Raw genomic sequence first — 18,609 nt, forward strand, 5'->3', positions numbered from 1 at the left:
AATCTCATTGCAGCAGCTAAACTAAAGAAGGTTTGTGCCATGTTTTGGTTTGTGGTAAACTTAAGCTATCATTTTTGTATTGACCTTATCTTGTTGACCAGTTGTTTTATATTGTATGTATAGTCTACCTTTGAGAATTGATGTGTTATTATCACTTTAACGTTTTTTTGTATATATATACCTGGGATGAAATTTCTGAGATTTTTGATGTTGCAAAATAATTTTCTATGCTCACTGTTAAAACCTATTTTTTCATAGAACTTGACGCAGGCCGTTAACAAAAGCATAGAAACAGAAGTTGTTTTGAAAGCTGGTAGAAGTAACGTTGGTCTCACTGTCATAGACCCTAAGAAAACCGAAGGAAAAAGGTAGTCAAATGTTTTTTTTATTTTTTACAATTATGTATTATTTGTGCCTATGTCTGCAATGGTGCCGCTCATTGGGGCCTGTAATACTTTGATGCAATAGTTTTTAATGAATGACTTTTGTCTAATTCAAGTGAATACAGTTGTCAACAATAAAGTCATGTTGTAGGCCTGCATTGGAAATAAACTAACGTCTTGTGATTTGTGAATTTATTTTGTGTTCCAGCATTATATATATAAAAATAACATACACAAAGCCAGAAACAAAACAAAAACATTTTGACTTGACTCATTTTCTCCAAACAATTTTTCATGAGCAACTTTAAAAAACTTTTTAGCAGGGATTCATAGTATAGGGATCGCCAACTCGGCTGGAAATCCGACAATCGGAGTGTAAAAGTGTTGCCAGATATTTTTTATATTTTTAGAAAAAATGTTATTTTGGCATTTTTAAAGAGTATTGGTCACCCAAAGCTTGTCCGTTTAAAACTAACCTGAAGTTTAAAGTTGCACAAGATTGAGTTAAAGTAGTTTGTAGTTGTGCTACTTTGCAATAAGAATGTGCTGAATTTATGTGCAAAACTTAAATAAAACTTGCAGGTTTAAAAAAAATTATACTAACCAGTTAAAAACAAAAAAAAATTGAAAAACTTAAAAATACACCTCAGGAATAAAGAGTTTCACGTTTTAAGTGTTGAAACCGGTAATTAATTTTCAAGTAATATGTTTTATGTACAAGAGAGGTTAAATTTGCCAAAAATATGATAGTTTGATAATTGAACAATAAAATTGCTTTAGATAAGTTTTAAAATATTTATTTACGGGCAAGTTTTGGGCAACTACTACTTTAAAAATGCCAAAATAATATATATTTTTTTAAATGTAAAATCTATCTGGCAACACTTTTACACTCCGATTGTCGGATTTCCAGCCGAGTTGGCGATCCCTATAGTATGAATCCCTGCTTTTTAGTTGTGATATCTAACATTTCACTCAATTTTCTAGCTTTATTCCCACTTCAAGTGGAGTCACCACTCACCAGTGCAGCTGCAGATTGCAGTTCCTCCATATCAGTCACTCTGTCTGCAGCATCTTTCTCCTTCTATCCCACTACTTCCATATCGTCTGTCACACCATTCAATTCACAACATCTAACTTTTCACAATGTGTTTTATGTTTTAAGTTCAAAATGAATGAAGCCAAATGTTTGAAAAAAGAAGACGATCTTTCTTCCAGCGATGATGATAATGATGAAGAAGAAATGATAGTTGATGGAAGAGTAATAGACGTTGATTTTGAAGGTATTCTTTTGATGAAAGCGGTATAATAATGTTGCGTGAATGATAAGATTAACTCACTTGGAAATAACATTCCTAAATAAACAATGTCAAATTATGACCGTTTAAAGTTTCAATTCTGATTGCTGAAGAACTAAGGATTTAGAGATACTGCCTGATTTGTCACACTTTACAGAATGTTCCCGACTGACTTTAATTTTCTAAACATCAAACATCACACCCCTAAGTCTTTTAATCCCCAAGTGACTTGCATATGGGGTTTCAACATTTTTAGTCAGTGATGTTATGAAAAACGTTGTTTCAAAACTTTGAAAAACGTGATTCACAGCATCTCCAGTAGAGTGGTTCAAAAAAGTACAAATTTCTCAGAATCTTCCTCCACAAGGCTTAAAATGTGCCATTTGCCCATAGAAGTGCAAAAATGTAGACTGATTGGAGGTCGTTTGAAGGTCAATCAGATTTTCACTTTTTTACCACATGGTGCATAAAACACCTTATTTTTCAATATTCTTCTATTCAAAGATATTCAAAGGCAAAACTTGTAATACACAGTGCAAGATGGATGGCAAAGGCCATCTACTCCCTAAAGATAATTTTGTTCTGGGACCAGTTCAAACTTACCATTAAAGAGATCACTGGTTTATCCCAGTTTTGTCTCTTTGTGGCTCTTGTTTATGCACGGTACTGGCACGAGGCTCCATTAGCAACAACCTACAAGAGCTCCCAACAACGACTTGAAAGTTCTCGACCTCCTTCACCACTACCCAATATGTCATATCAAGAAAGCAGCTCTGAAGGGAGCAAGTCTTTTAGGTGCAGACAGTTAGGCGCCGGTCACATAGGCGCGCACACTGTGGCGTCTGGATATTTAGGTGTGGAGCACTGTGGCGCTCGTGCATTTAGGTGCTATTTCTAGTAAAGTCTGCAGATTGTATCAGCTTGGCAGGTAGAGCAATGCTTTTCACACAAAATGTTATATTGAACAGAAAAATATATTGTATTTTAATGCGCGTGTTCGGTATTTATTTGTTGTTAGTCCAGGTTTGCGTTGGTGAAAACTTTATCAATAAGTTATTCAAGTTTAAGAACATGACTGAGTTCACTTTTAGTGAGTCAAATAATAACTACACTAAACATCAGTAAAAAATATACCGTAGCCTATATTCAAGCGGGTGGTAGGTTTGAGTGAAGAGTAACTCAGTTTTCCGTCAAAACCCCGACTAGGTTTAATAACGAGCAAAGTATAGAAGTGTATTCATATAGTAGAGCGTTGTCTCATACGTACTTGCCACACGACCTATCCATCCCCAGTAGAAGCAAAAGATAACAGATTAAGTAAGGTTCCATCTGGCTGCAACCTGTGTTCAGGATGCATAGCAAATGTCCTGTGGAGATGTGCTAATATCAAGAGCAGTAGAGCGTTGTCTCGCACCTCATCTCCACACCACACGCGCATTAACAAAAATGTTTTTCTGTTCAATATAACATTTTGTGTGAAAGCATTGCTCTACCTGCCAAGCTGATACAGTCTGCAGACTTTACTAGAAATAGCACCTAAATGAACGGGCGCCACAGTGCTCCGCATCCGCACCTAAATATCCAGACGCCACAGTGTGCACGCCTATTTGACCGGCGCCTAACTGTCTGCGCCTAAAAGACGTGGACCCGCTCTGAAGGCCCTCCATTGTCACTTGTAGTATTTTTCTGAGCATCTTGCTCTGTTTGATGATCACTAAAGCTATTTGATCTGCTGTGCACAAATGGTAATTCAAAGAAGCAGGAGCATTCCTTGCCAATTCCCCCATGCCCATACCTCTGGGCATCAGACCCAGCATATCATAAGTTTAAAGCCGGTGTCAGTTCCCTGAAAGTGGTTAATGACACGGCGAGCGAGGAATTGCACTAATTCAGTCTTACAATTCAGCTCTAAGTCTAACCAAAGATGAGACTCAGAACAGTACCTACGGTACTACAATTAGTAAGCACCCACAGAAAAAGGTTTCCGTGCCAACCAAAGCAACCCTCAATCTCAACAAAGCCTGAAACGAGACTGTGATGAAAACAGTGACCGAATGTCATCTCTGATTTAACATTGTATTTTAATTCATTTATCGTGATATTAATGGATGTCTTTTTGTGATAAATAAAAAGTTGTATTATGTTTAAACTTATTTAACCAATGAAAATGATTGGTGATAACTGATGAGACTACTGCCGGTTTCGAGTGAACAGTTGTTAATACTGGTAGTTGCCGATAGTATAGTATGGAAATAAGACTTTTGCTTTGTTGGGTGTTAAGTTAATAAATGCTGTTTACATACACACTAAGTTTAATTCTGCATCATATATAAGTCTAGCTCATTCTCTGCTGTGGTTTTTGAGATAATAGGGGCATTCCTCCCTCTGTAAGTCTTGCACACAATATCGGCCTGTGTGCGATAGGGTTTAACATAGGCAGAATGTGGTAAAAAAGTGAAAATCTGATTGACCTTCAAATGATCTCCAATCACTCTAATTTTTTGCAAGGGCACTTCTATTGGGAAATGGCACATTTTAAGCCTTGTGGAGGAAGATTCCGAGAAACTTGCATAGTAAGCTTCTCTTGTAATCAGAAATGCCTTTATATAAAGATACGAACATGTTGCCAGCAACCACTTCTTCATTTTTATTTGATTCACACCTCGTCGTCTCCACTCAAACCTGTGTTACAATCTTCATTTGATGGCGTGAAAAAGTCAGACACTAATATCAAGATGTTGTTAATTAACTGACAGTTTGCACACCAGAGCAGTGTGCATTCCTTGGTGTTAATTTGAGACTCAGACTTCCTTTTGTACTCTGAGACCTTAATTTTTCCTTTGCTACTGTTATATGATTTCAAAATCACTTCAGTGTCATTTGTTCTGAGAATATAAATTAACAATTTGCGGCTGGACACTAAATTATTGATGCATTAAATTTAAACGTGTTAGTTGCTATTTATACTCCACAGTGCACACCACAGTCTCACATGAGTTTTAGTTACAAATACATCCACTGAACGATTGTAGTGTGGACAAGATTGTAGACATACAGTCGATAACACATAATTTTCTTCGGTGGTTTACGCTGCTTTTGTCGCTTTACTTGAAGTGTATTGCAGGATTTTCTCCATCTGATGAAGACTTTGACGGAATCAAACAACTTTTAGTCCAACTTTTTTCTTCAAATTGCAAAATCAACATATCTCTTTTAGCTGAAGCACTGATCAAGCAGAATTTTATCGGAACAGTATTGAAACAAAGCGAAGTAAGTTGTTGCAAATCCTTGAAAGCTCAATTTGAACACATTTCATCCAACCTGATCCTTTAATATATTATGCAGGGTTCCCACGCAGTCGGGAAAGTAGGGAAAAAGTAGGGAATTTGAAAACCCGTTTTCCAGACCTGGAAAAGGTCGGGAATTACGTGAAACCTCCTCATGGTATTGAAAAAGTATGGAAAACCTTGATGACTAATTTGTAGATAAAAAATCATGCGATATGGACTGGATTAAACCGGATACAATACCGTCCTTGTCAGCTGGATCAGCTGTTAAAATAAATCACTACTGCACCAAGCGGTTTTTCTGAGTTTGTGTTTGGGTTCTAAGGTCAATCCATCCAGCATGGTTTTACTGATTTAATTGATCACAATTACAGAAGTGCCTGCCGATGTTCAGTGACTATGTGGTCAGATGGTGGGAGAACTAACCCAACTACGTGTAGGCTAGTTCAGGGCTTCCCAAACTTTTTTGCTCGGGACCCCTTTTAATCTCCTAAAATTTTCCGCGACCCTTTACAGTTAAAAGGATAAACAATGCAAAATAAACGTTTTTGATAGGATTTATTGAAAGGCTTAATTTAAACAAAAACTAACAACAAGCTATCCGTAGGCGAAGCCTACTACTTGTAGCCTGCTGGAAACAAAATCAAAAAGTAAACAAATTTGTTCAGTGTGATGGACTGATGGGTGCGACTGTTCTCTGCTACAAAGCAAGCCTAGCCTTGGCCTGATGTTTGTCAATGCTGGTTTCAAGGCAGTTTCAATGTTATATACTTACGCTGGAACGGTATTTTATCAACGTTGCAAACACTGACACACACATAGCCTACATGGAGATTAACGGCAGGAGTGCGGTTACTGCTAAGCCATATAATGCTGAATATTCCGCTCTAACGTTCGGCTAAGTCAAAAAGTGTGAAACTTTTTTCCAGAAAATTCAAGCCACAACTTAGAATCAAAAGATAGATCTGCAAATTTTTCCAGGGATTTTAAAAAAGAGGTGTTCGGTAGTTTGTTTTTGCATAGGCTACACGTAGACCTGTAGCCTACATATTACATAACCATTTATCTGGACTTGGGAATCCGCTGTTAAAAATAATAACTTTGGCTCTTAAAGGGATACTAAAGGAAAAACCTGACTTGGCGATTTTCCACGTTCTTTCTGTTTAACATGCTACCATAAATCGATTTTCAATAAAATTTTGCGTGCTTTTGTCAGAGCTTTCAAAATGAGATTGGGCTTGAGCAACGAAGCGTGCGACTGTACAGTCTGCGTCACTAGATATGTACAGTACAGTCTGCGATCACGTCACTAGCAATCAGCTGATCTCGCAATAATTGTTACTGCGGGCGATTTGTCTGTAGGCTATGTATCTATGTACATCAAAACATCACATTTCAACATCAAAACATCAGACAGTTTGCTCAAAACATCAGATGTGGTAACGTGGCTTTTGTTATTGCTGTCTTTTGTGACGTATTCTCGAGCAGTGTTTGCACTTTTTGGTTATTTTGAAAGAAAATGAAAATAAATGAAACGTTGGACTTTGGGCCTTGCCAGAGCCATTAAAAACATTTTTTTTTCGGTAATTTTTCTTGAAATGTATTCTTGAATGTTCAGTTTACGCATTTTAATGCTTAATTCCCGTTTGAAATTTTCATTTAGTAGGCCTTTAAATGTTTTTGTGATTCAGTGTTCAGTAGCTTTTTACTTATTTCATTTTTGTTAGTAGTCTGAATTTTAATTGTTTTGGTTTGGCTTATGGCAGGTTGCCACGTCCTATTTAATGAAGCTTTGAATTGTAATTTCAGTATAAATGTGACAGTTTAACCCGACTGGTTTCAGTTCGCCGGATCTTTTGAAAAAAACAAAACAGTTTTTTGTTCAAACAGGAATCTTCTGACATTATTATTTTTTCATGCTGATTCGGATGTAATAGAGTTCGGATATACAATTTTAAACCTATGCTATGCATGATCGTGTTTAGAAATAATACAGCACAGAAATTTTCATTGATTTAGCACTGTTAATGCGCAATTTAGATCGAAATTAGGTAGGGAATTTTTAAAATTTAGTATTAAATTAGTATTGAAAAAGTAGGGAATTTGTTTATAAAAAATGTGTGGGAACCCTGATTATGGTTCAATTCGAAAAAAAGTTGATAGTTGAGCTATTACGTACCGTGCTGTTTTTTCGTATAGCCTATTTTTATATTTTTTTGAAATGTTTGTTATATTTTTCTTCTACCAAATTTGTCGGATCAAGTTTTATAAATATTTGTTGTATATTTTGTTCAACAACTTTCGTTTGCAATTGATGGTTTCATCCGGTTTGGTTATAAATTTTGGGTTATTAATTTTTTGATGTAGAAACTGTTAAAATAGTCAAAATACACTTTCGGTCTCTCAGATAACACAAGCTGTGCTTCTTGCACTTGGCACATCGCCAGATATTCTTCGTATACATTTCGAGAAAGTATCAGAGTTTAAGACAAAATTGATACACAAACGTCATTTTCCCTGAGATTAAACCGTTTCAAAAATCAAACCGACGATTTATTGTACGAAGTTCATCTTTTTTTAAATAATTTATTTGTGTATTGTCCCCTTGATAAATGGTAAAAAAACAAAGGCAGACCAAAAATGATTTGGACAACAAATATCTCTAATTGGGCAAAATTAAATAATGAAAGTGCAGTATGAAAAACTCATGATCGAGAACAATGGCACATTGTATCCAACCCCCAATACGAGAAAGGAACATAATGATGATAAACCTAGATTCTCCACTAAAGAAATTATTTGTATTAGTCGCCAGACGACAGTGACAGCGATGATGCTTGTGTCTATGGCTTGGTGACGTGTTACTCGCTCACTCGTGATAAGGACGACCTCACTTCCTTGCTAATCAATTATTTCACTGAACATGCCGCTGGAGCTCCGATCAACGACAAAGACGCATTCATCAAGGTGAGCAGCTTGGTTTGTGAGCACAAATCTCTCTTCTAACAAAAGTTATTGTTTTACGCTTGTTTTATTCTTTAGCAAACTTGAAACGATTTATGTATACAAAGTCTAAGGTTTATTATCCGACCTTGTATGTTTAAAAACTTTCAAGATTATTTACAAGAAGGGGCTCTTCATGGCCAAATGACGTGGAAATGCAACCTGCCGCTCTTTAGTGGAAATGCAAAGCAATAATTAGTTTATTGACTTATTATGGCAATTATGCAACGCTTGTGTATTGAATGAGCTTCATTGGCAACAGATTTTTTTTTTTGATATCGCCAAACATGGGTAGACTGTCTGTTCGTCCTCTTCTTGGCTTCCTTGAAGCAGTGCGGTTGTGCCGTGCACTGAAGCACGGCAGTGCTCGAGTTGGAGTTTTTTTTCCCTTCGGCACCTGCGTTGACTTAAGCGGCTAGCTCATGAAACTCAAAGTAATACAGCTAGTGGCTCGACCCCAGACAAAGCTAGAGCATTCGGTTTTGCTTATCCGCGATGCCACAAAACCAGTTTAAATGGTCGACAACTGACGTCACTGTTGCCGGATTAATTTCCAGAATTCCGTGTAATCATTAATGTGCAAGTTTCTGTACAGGTCGTCAAGTCAAGCACGGGGGATGATTTCAGTTCTCTTCCATCATGCCTCGGCTTTATATTCAACGAGAGATTTGTAAATGTCCCACCTCAGGTAAGAAAAAGGAAATTTTTATCTGGTGATTTTAAGGAATGTATGATTCTCGGCAGCGATTGGAGGTGCAACTAATGAGTGCTCACTGCTCAGCCTTGTGCTGATGGCCAGGAAGAACGCTCCTTCACATTAAAGAATGTGTGCAAATTTGTTTTGAACGCTTTTACGTCTCGGAATTTCACGTCAATTTGAAACATTTTGGTTGGGCTCAGCTGAGCACACTGCACAAGACATAGAGATTTACGAGATTTCCTGGCTTATCCCCTGTTAAGAATTAATTATTGTGAAGTAATCTGTACAAGTGTACATTCAGCTGCTAAATATCTCGTGTTATATTTGATTAAGCACATTTTTTCCCCAAACACAATCTTGTACTTTAGGCCGCTGTCCCGATGTTTGACAACCTTCTCAACGAGTTAAAGCGCGCCAGAGGTCGTCAGCATAAATCTCGGTTTGATTTCACACATTACTTGATGATCTGTAAAGTTTATGAAGATTTTGACAATTTCAAAGGCAAGGCGTCGGTGAGTAAGACTTGCGTTTGATTTGGTTATTTTGTCAAAACTTTTTCCGGTCATCATAACGCTCAGTATTTGAAATACTGTATAACCATTTTAGCAGTGTCTTGCTTGGTTATTTTACTATTACTAAATGTTTAAGACAGGCAAGGAGTAATATTACAACAGGGTTGAGCATTATAACAATATATATTGTAAAATATATTGTTATAAATCTCAACCCTGTTGTATTATGTTCCTTGCCTGTCTTTGGTACAAAAAAGCAAACTCTCTCCCGAGACTATAAATATCTAGGAGTATTTTAAAATTATAAGGAAATGTTCTACCTATTTTGACACATAAATCCACCAGTCTATGGTTATCAAATCTTGCAATCCTCGGCTCAATAGGCAGTTGTTTGCTGGAGGTGCCTCGTATCTGCTCAACGTCTTTGGAAGCGTCATGTTTTCACCTCGTCGTTTCATCTTTCTCGCCATGTTTAGTTCATTCTTTTGCGTTTATTTTATGTTTATTGTTTATGTATTATTTATGTAATATTTGCAAGTTGCAACTTGCCAAATCTTAAACTGATTTTCCTGTTTCGGTCTCAAGCAGGTCATAACATTCGCGTCTTGTCATTTCTTTATTTTTCTAGATCTCTTATAGATAGGTTTGTATTGTTTTTCATTGTGATGCTGAATTGTATATCAGTTGTTCATATGCTTGACAATGGCTAACATGACGCATAGCCGAAAACGTTTTGCAATTTTTAGTTTACTTCTATAGACTATGTTACCGTTTTGTTGCTAGGTTTTATCTGTTTATGGTTCAACAAAGTTGCCTTTCCTCATAAATTGCATCACTATACCGTAGTGCAATCGTCTGGCCACTCTTAGTAGTTATGAAATATAAATGCTGATGCATTCCAGTCTAGTCTTTCTCTGAAGAAGGGACAGCATGAAATTTCAAAACGCTTGTAGGCCTATGCGTTGAAGCTCTTCTCGCTGATTTCAGTGCTTCATAACTTTAGCTTAGCCTATAATCATACATGCCTTTCTCCTTTTACATCCATTGACTTGACCCATGCATGTACACTTTACTGTTGCTTCTTTACATAAAAACGACATATATTCAACGTTGGTGCTTGTATTTAGAAAAATTATATCTGTACACAGAAAACACCGAAAGAACTATTTGTCAACGCGGAGGAAGAATTTTTTGCCGAAGAATCTCTCGCCACCTTTACTTACAATGTTGACAATGACGACGCCATGAAGAAGAGGAAAGTTTTACTTTTAACTCAAACAGGCTTGGAGAAAGCCGTTTCCAAATTGCAGTCTAGGGTGTAAAGCGTACGTGCCATTTGACACTGCCTGGGTCTGCTATAGTGCTAATAAATGGTTTTTGAACAACAATGCAAAATTGTCTCAATTACATTTGCATATGTTTATCACATGTGCAAGCTGTTTTGCTAACGCGCAAGGCATGTTTTAATAAGAAAAGCTGCACCGTTTTTGTGCACTGGCTAGTCAAACTAGGCCAGTGATGCAGACAGAAAGATCCATTGCATTATACGTGTTGGGAAAAAATGTTTTCGGTTTCACGTCGGATGTGAAACCCAGCTTTTTATCATCTCAGATGGTCTTGCCAATCATCTTTTCTATAGCTTTTATTTGAATGGACTCCATTGCTCCAACTTGTGCTCTTTTCACCAGTCGTTCCCTTGTTCCAGTTTATTCTGTAAATGACAGGGAAAGTCTCAAATTGTTAACTTCTTCAGTTAAATAAAACTAGTTTTTTTCATATAAGTTAGTACCGGCGGTAGCTTTAGGTCTTCAGAATGTGTATTATAGCCTACTGGCCAAGTTTTTCGCAAAATACATGGCATACTGGAACAGTATGTTATATTAACAGTAGCCTATAAGTGTGCATTAAAAGAAGTAATCAAGACATTTTGAAAAACAATGGTTATATTAAAGATGTTTTAAAATTTACAGACACACTAGCAGAGTTTTTCTCAGTTTCTTTAACCCTTCTCCATTATAAAGGCACACACTGCAAACGGTTTTCACTTTGGGGCAACATTAGCACGCTTCCGTGTGTGAGATGTTATTTAAACTTTCTGAATCAATACAAAGAAATGTATGCCAGGCTAGCCACATTAGAAATTGCTTTTAAAGACTGTTCTACACAGACATGGAGGAACCATTTTAAAAGTAGTTGGGCGCAGCGGTCAAAGTCAATCCAACTTCTGGGGGGAAAAGCCCCCCATAACATTGTTGCATTCCTAATACTTGAAATCGTGTGTACATTGTGTTTTCATGATTGCCTTTCATGCCAAAAAGCGAAAATCTTTTATTTTTTGAGCCCGATTTTCGTCCAAAGAATTTACAAAATTGTTAAGTTGCTCTATGGCGTTTTACAAAATATGGCGATGTACACACAAATAAAACGGCAACAATACACACACAGTTATAATACCACCTGAGAGTAATAATCTGCAGCATTATACAGTAGCCTACGTGCATATGTAATAATATCATTGTTTTAACCATAGGGGACTATACAGAATAATTATACTGATTGATAGATTGCTCCACCAGCCACAACCACACGTGCTGCCTATCAATAGTGGGCTCAACAAAAAAGTTTGAAGATTGGATTTCATCATTGAGCTAGTGTGTAGATTTTATCAATTGAGCTAGTATCAAATATAATCAAACTAGTGTGTATCAATTGAGTGAAGACCTGTTATGGAACTCCCTCTCTGATTTGCCATTTTCGCTACCTTTTCAAAGAAATTTGGCTTTCAAAAGTGGGTGGGCCAGGCCCACCCAGAAAATAAAGTAGGTGGGCCCAGGCCCACGTGGTTCCTCCATGCCTGGTCTATACCTACGTGTCCCATTTCCTTTTTTTTTACTACTTTTCCTACAACATTTAACCGGCCTTTTGTACGACGGCTTGCCATCACGTAGCCTACTATTTGATCAGAGCGCTAGCAAAACTTCTTTTTTTCACTCACGTTACAGATTAACCTTTGTTGTCAAGGACAATGGCCAACTCTTGACAAAGCTTTTGTGTCGTGCCATTTGCTGCTGAACAGGTTTCAGCACCCTTGATAAAGTTAGTCGTGACGAAACGTCGGAAATAAAAGCTGGGTATCTTTCTTAACACCAGAACAGTCTCTGTTCAAATGCTAATTATAAACAACATAAAAAATTTCACACTTAAACAATATAAACGAAAGATTCGCGTGGAGAAAGGTTTCAACGGAGAAAGAGATGTTATAAAAATCTTTGGGAGAAGGTAAGGCTACCTACCATTAGCAACTTCACATCTGCGTTTAATCTTTCAAGTTCTTTTTGTTGTTCTTTGATAATTATTTCTTGTTTAGCAATTTGTTCTCCGCTAGATGACGCCCGATGGCCGTGCAGGTTGATAATTTCAGATAATTCTTTCACAAGCTGGTTCTGTGAAAGAAATTAAAAACTAATTTAACCCCAGAAAGCATGAAGGGAGTCGAACGTGATTTGGTTGGGTTGGGTACATTAAGCAAAAATAACATAAAATGTAGTAGTAGTAGGCTAACTCGCAGGCCAATAAGTAGGCTAACTCGCAAAAGCATAATTTGCTGACAAAAAAATATGCATTATGATCATTGTAAGCATTTGATGTGAAAACGCATAACTGCTGCGTTGCTTGATTTGGTTTTTTGCTTTCGGACTGGGAAAGCTTCTTTGAGAACTTAATCCTGGCAGTTTTGTATCTTGTAGAGGCTTTTAACCACTGACACAGGCCCGGTCATCGACTTGGACAAGATAAAGTTTTCTATAGTTGAAACTGGGGAATTATTCCATCCACTAGGTGCCGCTGAATAAAGAGAAGTCCTTGTATGCGGTGCTCAAGCGCACACGAATAGACCAAGCTACAGTGGTCTCATCGAAAGCTATAGAAAATACATACCAGTAACATGATATTGTCAGGGTGCTTTTCGGTCTCAACTTGAATGTTGGTTTCTTGCTTGTGTTTTTGTTTATCTGCCAAAACATCATAGGCTTAAGTAAACGGACCACTCTTTATGATTGTAATTATAGCCTTTTACATAGAAATTGTAGAAGGCTAAAAAACAGTCTGACGAAGCATTTAATCGAGCAGGATGAATTATCTTCAGTCCTGACTCGATTTGGATATTTTCGGTCCGAAACCGGCAACAGATTTAGAGAAAAGTGCGCTGGTAGTCCGTATATTAAATACATTTTGTTATAAGCGTGTTGGGGCATCGACCGGAACATCGACCTTTGAAACTGACAAAAACGTTTCTAAATTATTGACTACAAATTTATAGGCTGTTACGCAATTTCTGGCCAAAGTTCTGTGTCTCATTAGTGATGTAATTATCTGCAACAATAACGTTTGTGTGACAATAAATTTGCTGAGGACTGTTAAAACTTCTTCTGTGCTTGCCGTCAATATGACAATTACTTTTCTTCCAATCTAGACTTTTATTGCCAAGTTTGCTTTAGTTTCAATGGTGTCAAACGTTGCGAGATCTTCACCCATCCGGACCGCCGAGTATAACCTATTCCGTGAGAGTTTCTATCAGGGAAATCAAGAACGTATCTGGAAGCGCAACTGACGCCAACTTGGTTCTCCGAGTAGGGCAAAAGTGTTGGTAACGACTAGAACATCACACAACTAAGGCGAAAGAACCATGTCCATTGAGTCCTGTCTTTGTCATGAGTTACCAAGGGGGTGGGGGGGGCTTGTATACCAGTCCCAGGTATACAAGTCCCCCCCCCCCACCCCCCTTGGTAACTCATGACAAAGACAGGACTCAAGCTGCGTGGCTCTTTCGCCTTAGTTGTGTGATGTTCTAGGCGTTACCAAAAGTGTTAGGCAAAAGTGTTGCCAGATTCTGTGCACATTTTGCAGACAAAAAGCTATGTTTAATCAAGCTGCTCAAAAATCAGCCAATGATTTCTAGTCAAGCCTCGACTAAAATTTGCAACAACTGCACGAATTATTTTAATTTCTAAAGTGATCTTTTGTCAACTTATTAATGAGGTGAAAGGAATAGCCTACTAGGAAAATTAATAACTTAAAACATGACTAATAATTGATAAATTTAAACCAATTATCCCCATAGAAAAGACAACTCAAAAATAAATTACAAATGTAATAAACATTACATTCATTACTTGACTCTACCAGTAATGCTATCTTTAGATAAGCTGATGATGTTGCACAACAGTAGTTTATTTGATAAATTTATAGTTTTTCAAGATGTAGCCTGTTTTGAACATCTTAAAATTTTCAACATTGCTGTAATGATGAGTTAATAAATTAAAGTTTAACTTTATGATGAATTTTGTATTTACAAATATTGAAATTGATTTATCAAACAAGCATTATTTAAAGTTTGAGAAAATCAAGAATAGCATTTAGAGTAAAACAAAAAACTGGCAACACTATTATTTAACGCACCCTACTCCGAGAAAGTAGTTTCGAATCCCGTAGGCTACTTCTAAAAATCCTTGTTTTCCATTCTGCTTCAAAGGCGATTACACGGCCAAAGTATACGACTTAGATGTAGTCTATAGTATGCTACTCCCTTCAGGTTCAGGATCTAAGTTAGGCTAGCTAGTTGTGAAAGTTTTCCATACCTTTTGGTTTTTCCGCCTGTTTTGGAATCGGAAAAACAGTTCCCATGACTTCACTTTCTATTGCTGTGGCTGTCGAACTTACAAGCATCTCCGTTGCGTGCAGTAGCTTGCCATCCTTTTTTCGGTGAAGTTTTTGTGTTTCTTGCACTTTCTCGTAAATCCTAGACATCACAAAACACTAGCCCATAACTTCTATTTTTATGATGTTTAATCGATAAACTAGCGAAGGCTACTAGGCTACTTACTTTTACAAACAGTCTAACAACTAAACGAGATAAACTACAGAACTTGACATTTCAAAAAAGTATTAGCCTATGTTGAAACTGTTAATTCATCCGTCATACGATGCTTCTATTCTAACTAACTTGTGTTTTTACCACAGCCTAAACATAGCAACGCACGTTTTCGTGTTGTTTTCCATTGTATTCCATCGTGAACGCTTTTCCGTCTCTTGAAATCTTTTGCGTCCATACAAGTGTAGAAGTTGTTTTGCATCTGTGATATTTACAAAGTGTGAAAAATTAATAGAAAACTATTAGAAAATAGTTTTGTTTGTAAAATTGGGCTACTTGATAAAGATTTTATTTTGCAGCAGATTTCCTTTTTTTACGCTTGGTTTTGTTTTGAAATTCAACCAATTCCCTTTCACTGTACGTTCACAACGGAAGCAAAAGGCAGTATGACATTCAATGTGCGTGGGCATCAGAAGTGTACGATGTCAGGCTTTCTGGACTCCTGCTCCACTCCGACTTCGAAGTCTGCTCCAAATTGGAGTTTGGAGTCAGTAGCCTGTGTTCAAAGTATTTTATGGCCTAGGCCTACCACTTATAGGCTAATACTTAGGCTATATCTTCTCTATTCCCTGCGTTGAAAAGAAAAGCATAATTTTTTAACTGAAAAAAATACTGCTTGGAAAATAAAATCATAGAAATAAGCTACACAAAAATAACAACTGCGCCAAGTAAGCCTACAACGTAAATATTTGCATGTTAAAGTATAAACAGGCAACAAAATCAGACTTGGAATCGTGTTTTCGCCAAAAGTTTCAGGTTCCGGTCGCACTCCAACTCCGGCCGAAAAGAAAGACTCCGGCTTCTAAATGCTTCAAAACTCTGGTTTCTGTAGCCTACACCTTTAGGGGCCTTGTGCTATATGTAGAGGAGATTAGGGACCAGTGGGACCAAAATAGTTTTTTCTTTAATAACTCAAAACATTACAAACAATGTGTAGGCCTACCAAACCACATTTTTCATGAAGTTTCAACTATTGCTCACACCTTCAAAACATTTCAACAAAAATTCTAATATTGTTTATTTTCAAGCAGGGAATGGGATGGGATGGAATGGAAGACAGATTTTGGGATGGAAATGGAAAGGAATGGAAGATCTTGGTGAAGGGATGGAAGACAATCTTCCATCATTCCATCCCAATTCCATCATTAGGCCTAACTTTCTAATGCTTTATCAAGACATGCAAAATATTACGTTGCTTGCTGAAATAATTCGATTTTCGGTTTGTATTAAACCAACGGGACTGTTGCCTGGCGCGTATTTGTCAAACCTACAGTCGTTAGGCAGAATTGACCAATCAGAAAGCTATGGTTTTTATGTTTATTTGTGGCATATTCAACGCGGAGATCACAAAATGTGAAGATGGAATGGAAGAGATTTCTGAGATGGAATGGAAGATTTCTAAGATGGAATGGAGATAAAATGGAAGAAAATCTCAGGATGGAAGATGGAAAAAACGTCTTTCATCCCATACCCTGTTTTCAAGTTCAAATTGCCACACTAAAATGTCTCACTGGTTTCTAACCTAAGAAAGCAGTGGGACACTTTAAAAATGCATTTAGTGAAACAAGAAATTAGTTGTAAAGAAAAACACAGAGATTTGCATTGCTTGCATGCATGCATTTGTGTATTACAAGGCATTGTTGCGACACTTTACACTGCAGCGGTCGGCAAACTTTCTGTACTACTGGGCCAAATCTACATACTTCCGGTAACGTGTTGGCCGCATAAATTTCAACAACCTATAAACAATCGGCACATTATCCTTAAAATCATGGCGCACCTGCAACTCCTATTCCTGTGTCGATTGCACAATGCACAATGAGACGTGTTTGTTGCCGTTTCATATTTATTATCAAACACGTATTAAAACGCAATGCATTGTTTTTATATACTTATCATTTATCAATGTGAAGGATGATGTTGTTTCTGTGTCATGGCCAAGGTGTTTAAATCAACTGGCAACTTTGTTGATGATATTTGCAATACGTCATTGAAATCACGATCTGACAGGCGAGTGCGAAGTTTATTCTTTGTTGAAAAAAGCTGCTCACAGCAATATGTGCTTCCAAACATGCACAATATTGCACATTACACGTTTTGCATAGTCAATTGTCATACAGATGAGATTTACATTTACACAGGTGGATTTATGGACATATTCTTTATAAAAGTTGGCAATTGGAACTGAATCGTGGAAAATTACTGCATAAATCAGTTTCGTTTCTGTTACGTCATAATTACACATAATCAATAAGTGCTTTCGCTTGCGCCATTCCTCGACAGTGGGGTACATAATTTTGAGTAACGTCAGACCATAATTTTGAGACATTTTGTAGCGTACATGGGAGTTACCGAGTAAATTCGGGACACATGTTAAAGGGCTTTTTGTTATGATATAAAATAAATTCATGCGTAGATAATGATGAAACTTTAGTTTATGCACTAAAAGTAAGATCGTTCGAGGGTCGCAAAAAAGTTTGTCCGTGGGCCGCATTTGGCCCGCGGGCCGCAGTTTGCCGACCCCTGCTTTACAGTTACACCAAAGAAACGTTAAAATAAATAGTTTAATTGGATTAACTCAACAAAACTCTCAAACTTACAAAACAAACACTATTGAAAACAAAATAGAATACACAATGAATAAGTTGGTTAAATGTTTCATGACTTTTTTGAAAGAAAGGATTTGTCAAAGTCATCATATTGTATTATGTTGTGTACCGTATGTAGGGTGTAGACTGTAGGCTATATATATAGCATACGTTTATACTGCCCCACAGGTCCTTGAACAAAATGTCCCACCGGAGCCTGAAACTTTTTTGAAATATTTTTGCCTCTCAATTCAAAACTTGAAAAAAGATTAACTTTGCAGTATTTTGCCTAATGGAAGTAGCCTGCAAGTTATAGCCTAAGGATTAACTCAACTTAAAAACTAACTTGCCATAAAACTAAAACTTCCTTTTATTTTAAAGAATAAAAGCATATTTCGACCAACTCCATTTTTTTGTACACTTTAGTTTATTTTTCAACACAATTGTTGTTTTTGAAGCCTTGTTAAATTTTTTAATTAGCATTTCATAAACTAGATTAGAAAAGACCTAGCCTATTTGCTTGTTCATTCCACCTATTTTACAGATATAATTCGGCTGTAGCCTGAACTACAGTAAGCCACTAGGCTTACATAAATAACTTTAAATAGTTTTAGAACGTTTCTCATCACAAAAACTTGAGCACGAAATTATTCAAAAATAACCAAAAGGAAATGTTGATTAGCTCTTACCTGGGTAGTACTCCATAGCTTGCAGCATATCATCAGCAGATAAAATGAACACTTCTGAATATCCAACACTGCGCACACTAGCCACTCGTATGTTAACACCTTCGTTTAAGTTTAACACAGCAATTTCTCCGAAAAAGTCTCCTGTTTTTAAGCGAGCGACAGTTCTTCCACATTCACTGCATAAAAAGATGTTTTTTTTATACATTTATAGCCAAGGCTG

General features: G+C 36.9%; 2 protein-coding genes across 2 annotated transcripts in view; one reads left to right on the forward strand and one right to left on the reverse strand.

Moving 5' to 3' along the window:
* On the forward strand, positions 1-10,572 carry LOC145765081 (protein BCCIP homolog). The gene is made up of 8 exons (XM_082576822.1): positions 1-30; positions 259-368; positions 1,549-1,666; positions 4,806-4,951; positions 7,777-7,935; positions 8,567-8,659; positions 9,040-9,183; positions 10,332-10,572. Exons 3-8 carry the CDS (start codon positions 1,555-1,557, stop codon positions 10,503-10,505), a joined length of 828 nt encoding a protein of 275 aa, XP_082432948.1. The 5' UTR covers positions 1-30; positions 259-368; positions 1,549-1,554; the 3' UTR covers positions 10,506-10,572.
* LOC145788367 (cyclic nucleotide-gated channel alpha-3-like) overlaps positions 10,382-18,609 on the reverse strand; it is a 27,882-nt gene continuing 19,654 nt past the window's right edge. The window contains exons 11-16 of the mRNA XM_082600141.1: positions 18,390-18,565; positions 15,221-15,314; positions 14,820-14,980; positions 13,120-13,193; positions 12,477-12,626; positions 10,382-10,894 (exon numbers count right to left, since the gene is read on the reverse strand). Coding sequence (XP_082456267.1) covers positions 10,865-10,894; positions 12,477-12,626; positions 13,120-13,193; positions 14,820-14,980; positions 15,221-15,314; positions 18,390-18,565 — 685 coding nt within the window. The 3' untranslated portion in view covers positions 10,382-10,864. The remainder of the gene's footprint in view (positions 10,895-12,476; positions 12,627-13,119; positions 13,194-14,819; positions 14,981-15,220; positions 15,315-18,389; positions 18,566-18,609) is intronic.

This window comes from Aplidium turbinatum, chromosome 2 (genome assembly GCF_918807975.1).
Source record: "Aplidium turbinatum chromosome 2, kaAplTurb1.1, whole genome shotgun sequence".
Taxonomy (NCBI): Eukaryota; Metazoa; Chordata; class Ascidiacea; order Aplousobranchia; family Polyclinidae; genus Aplidium; species Aplidium turbinatum.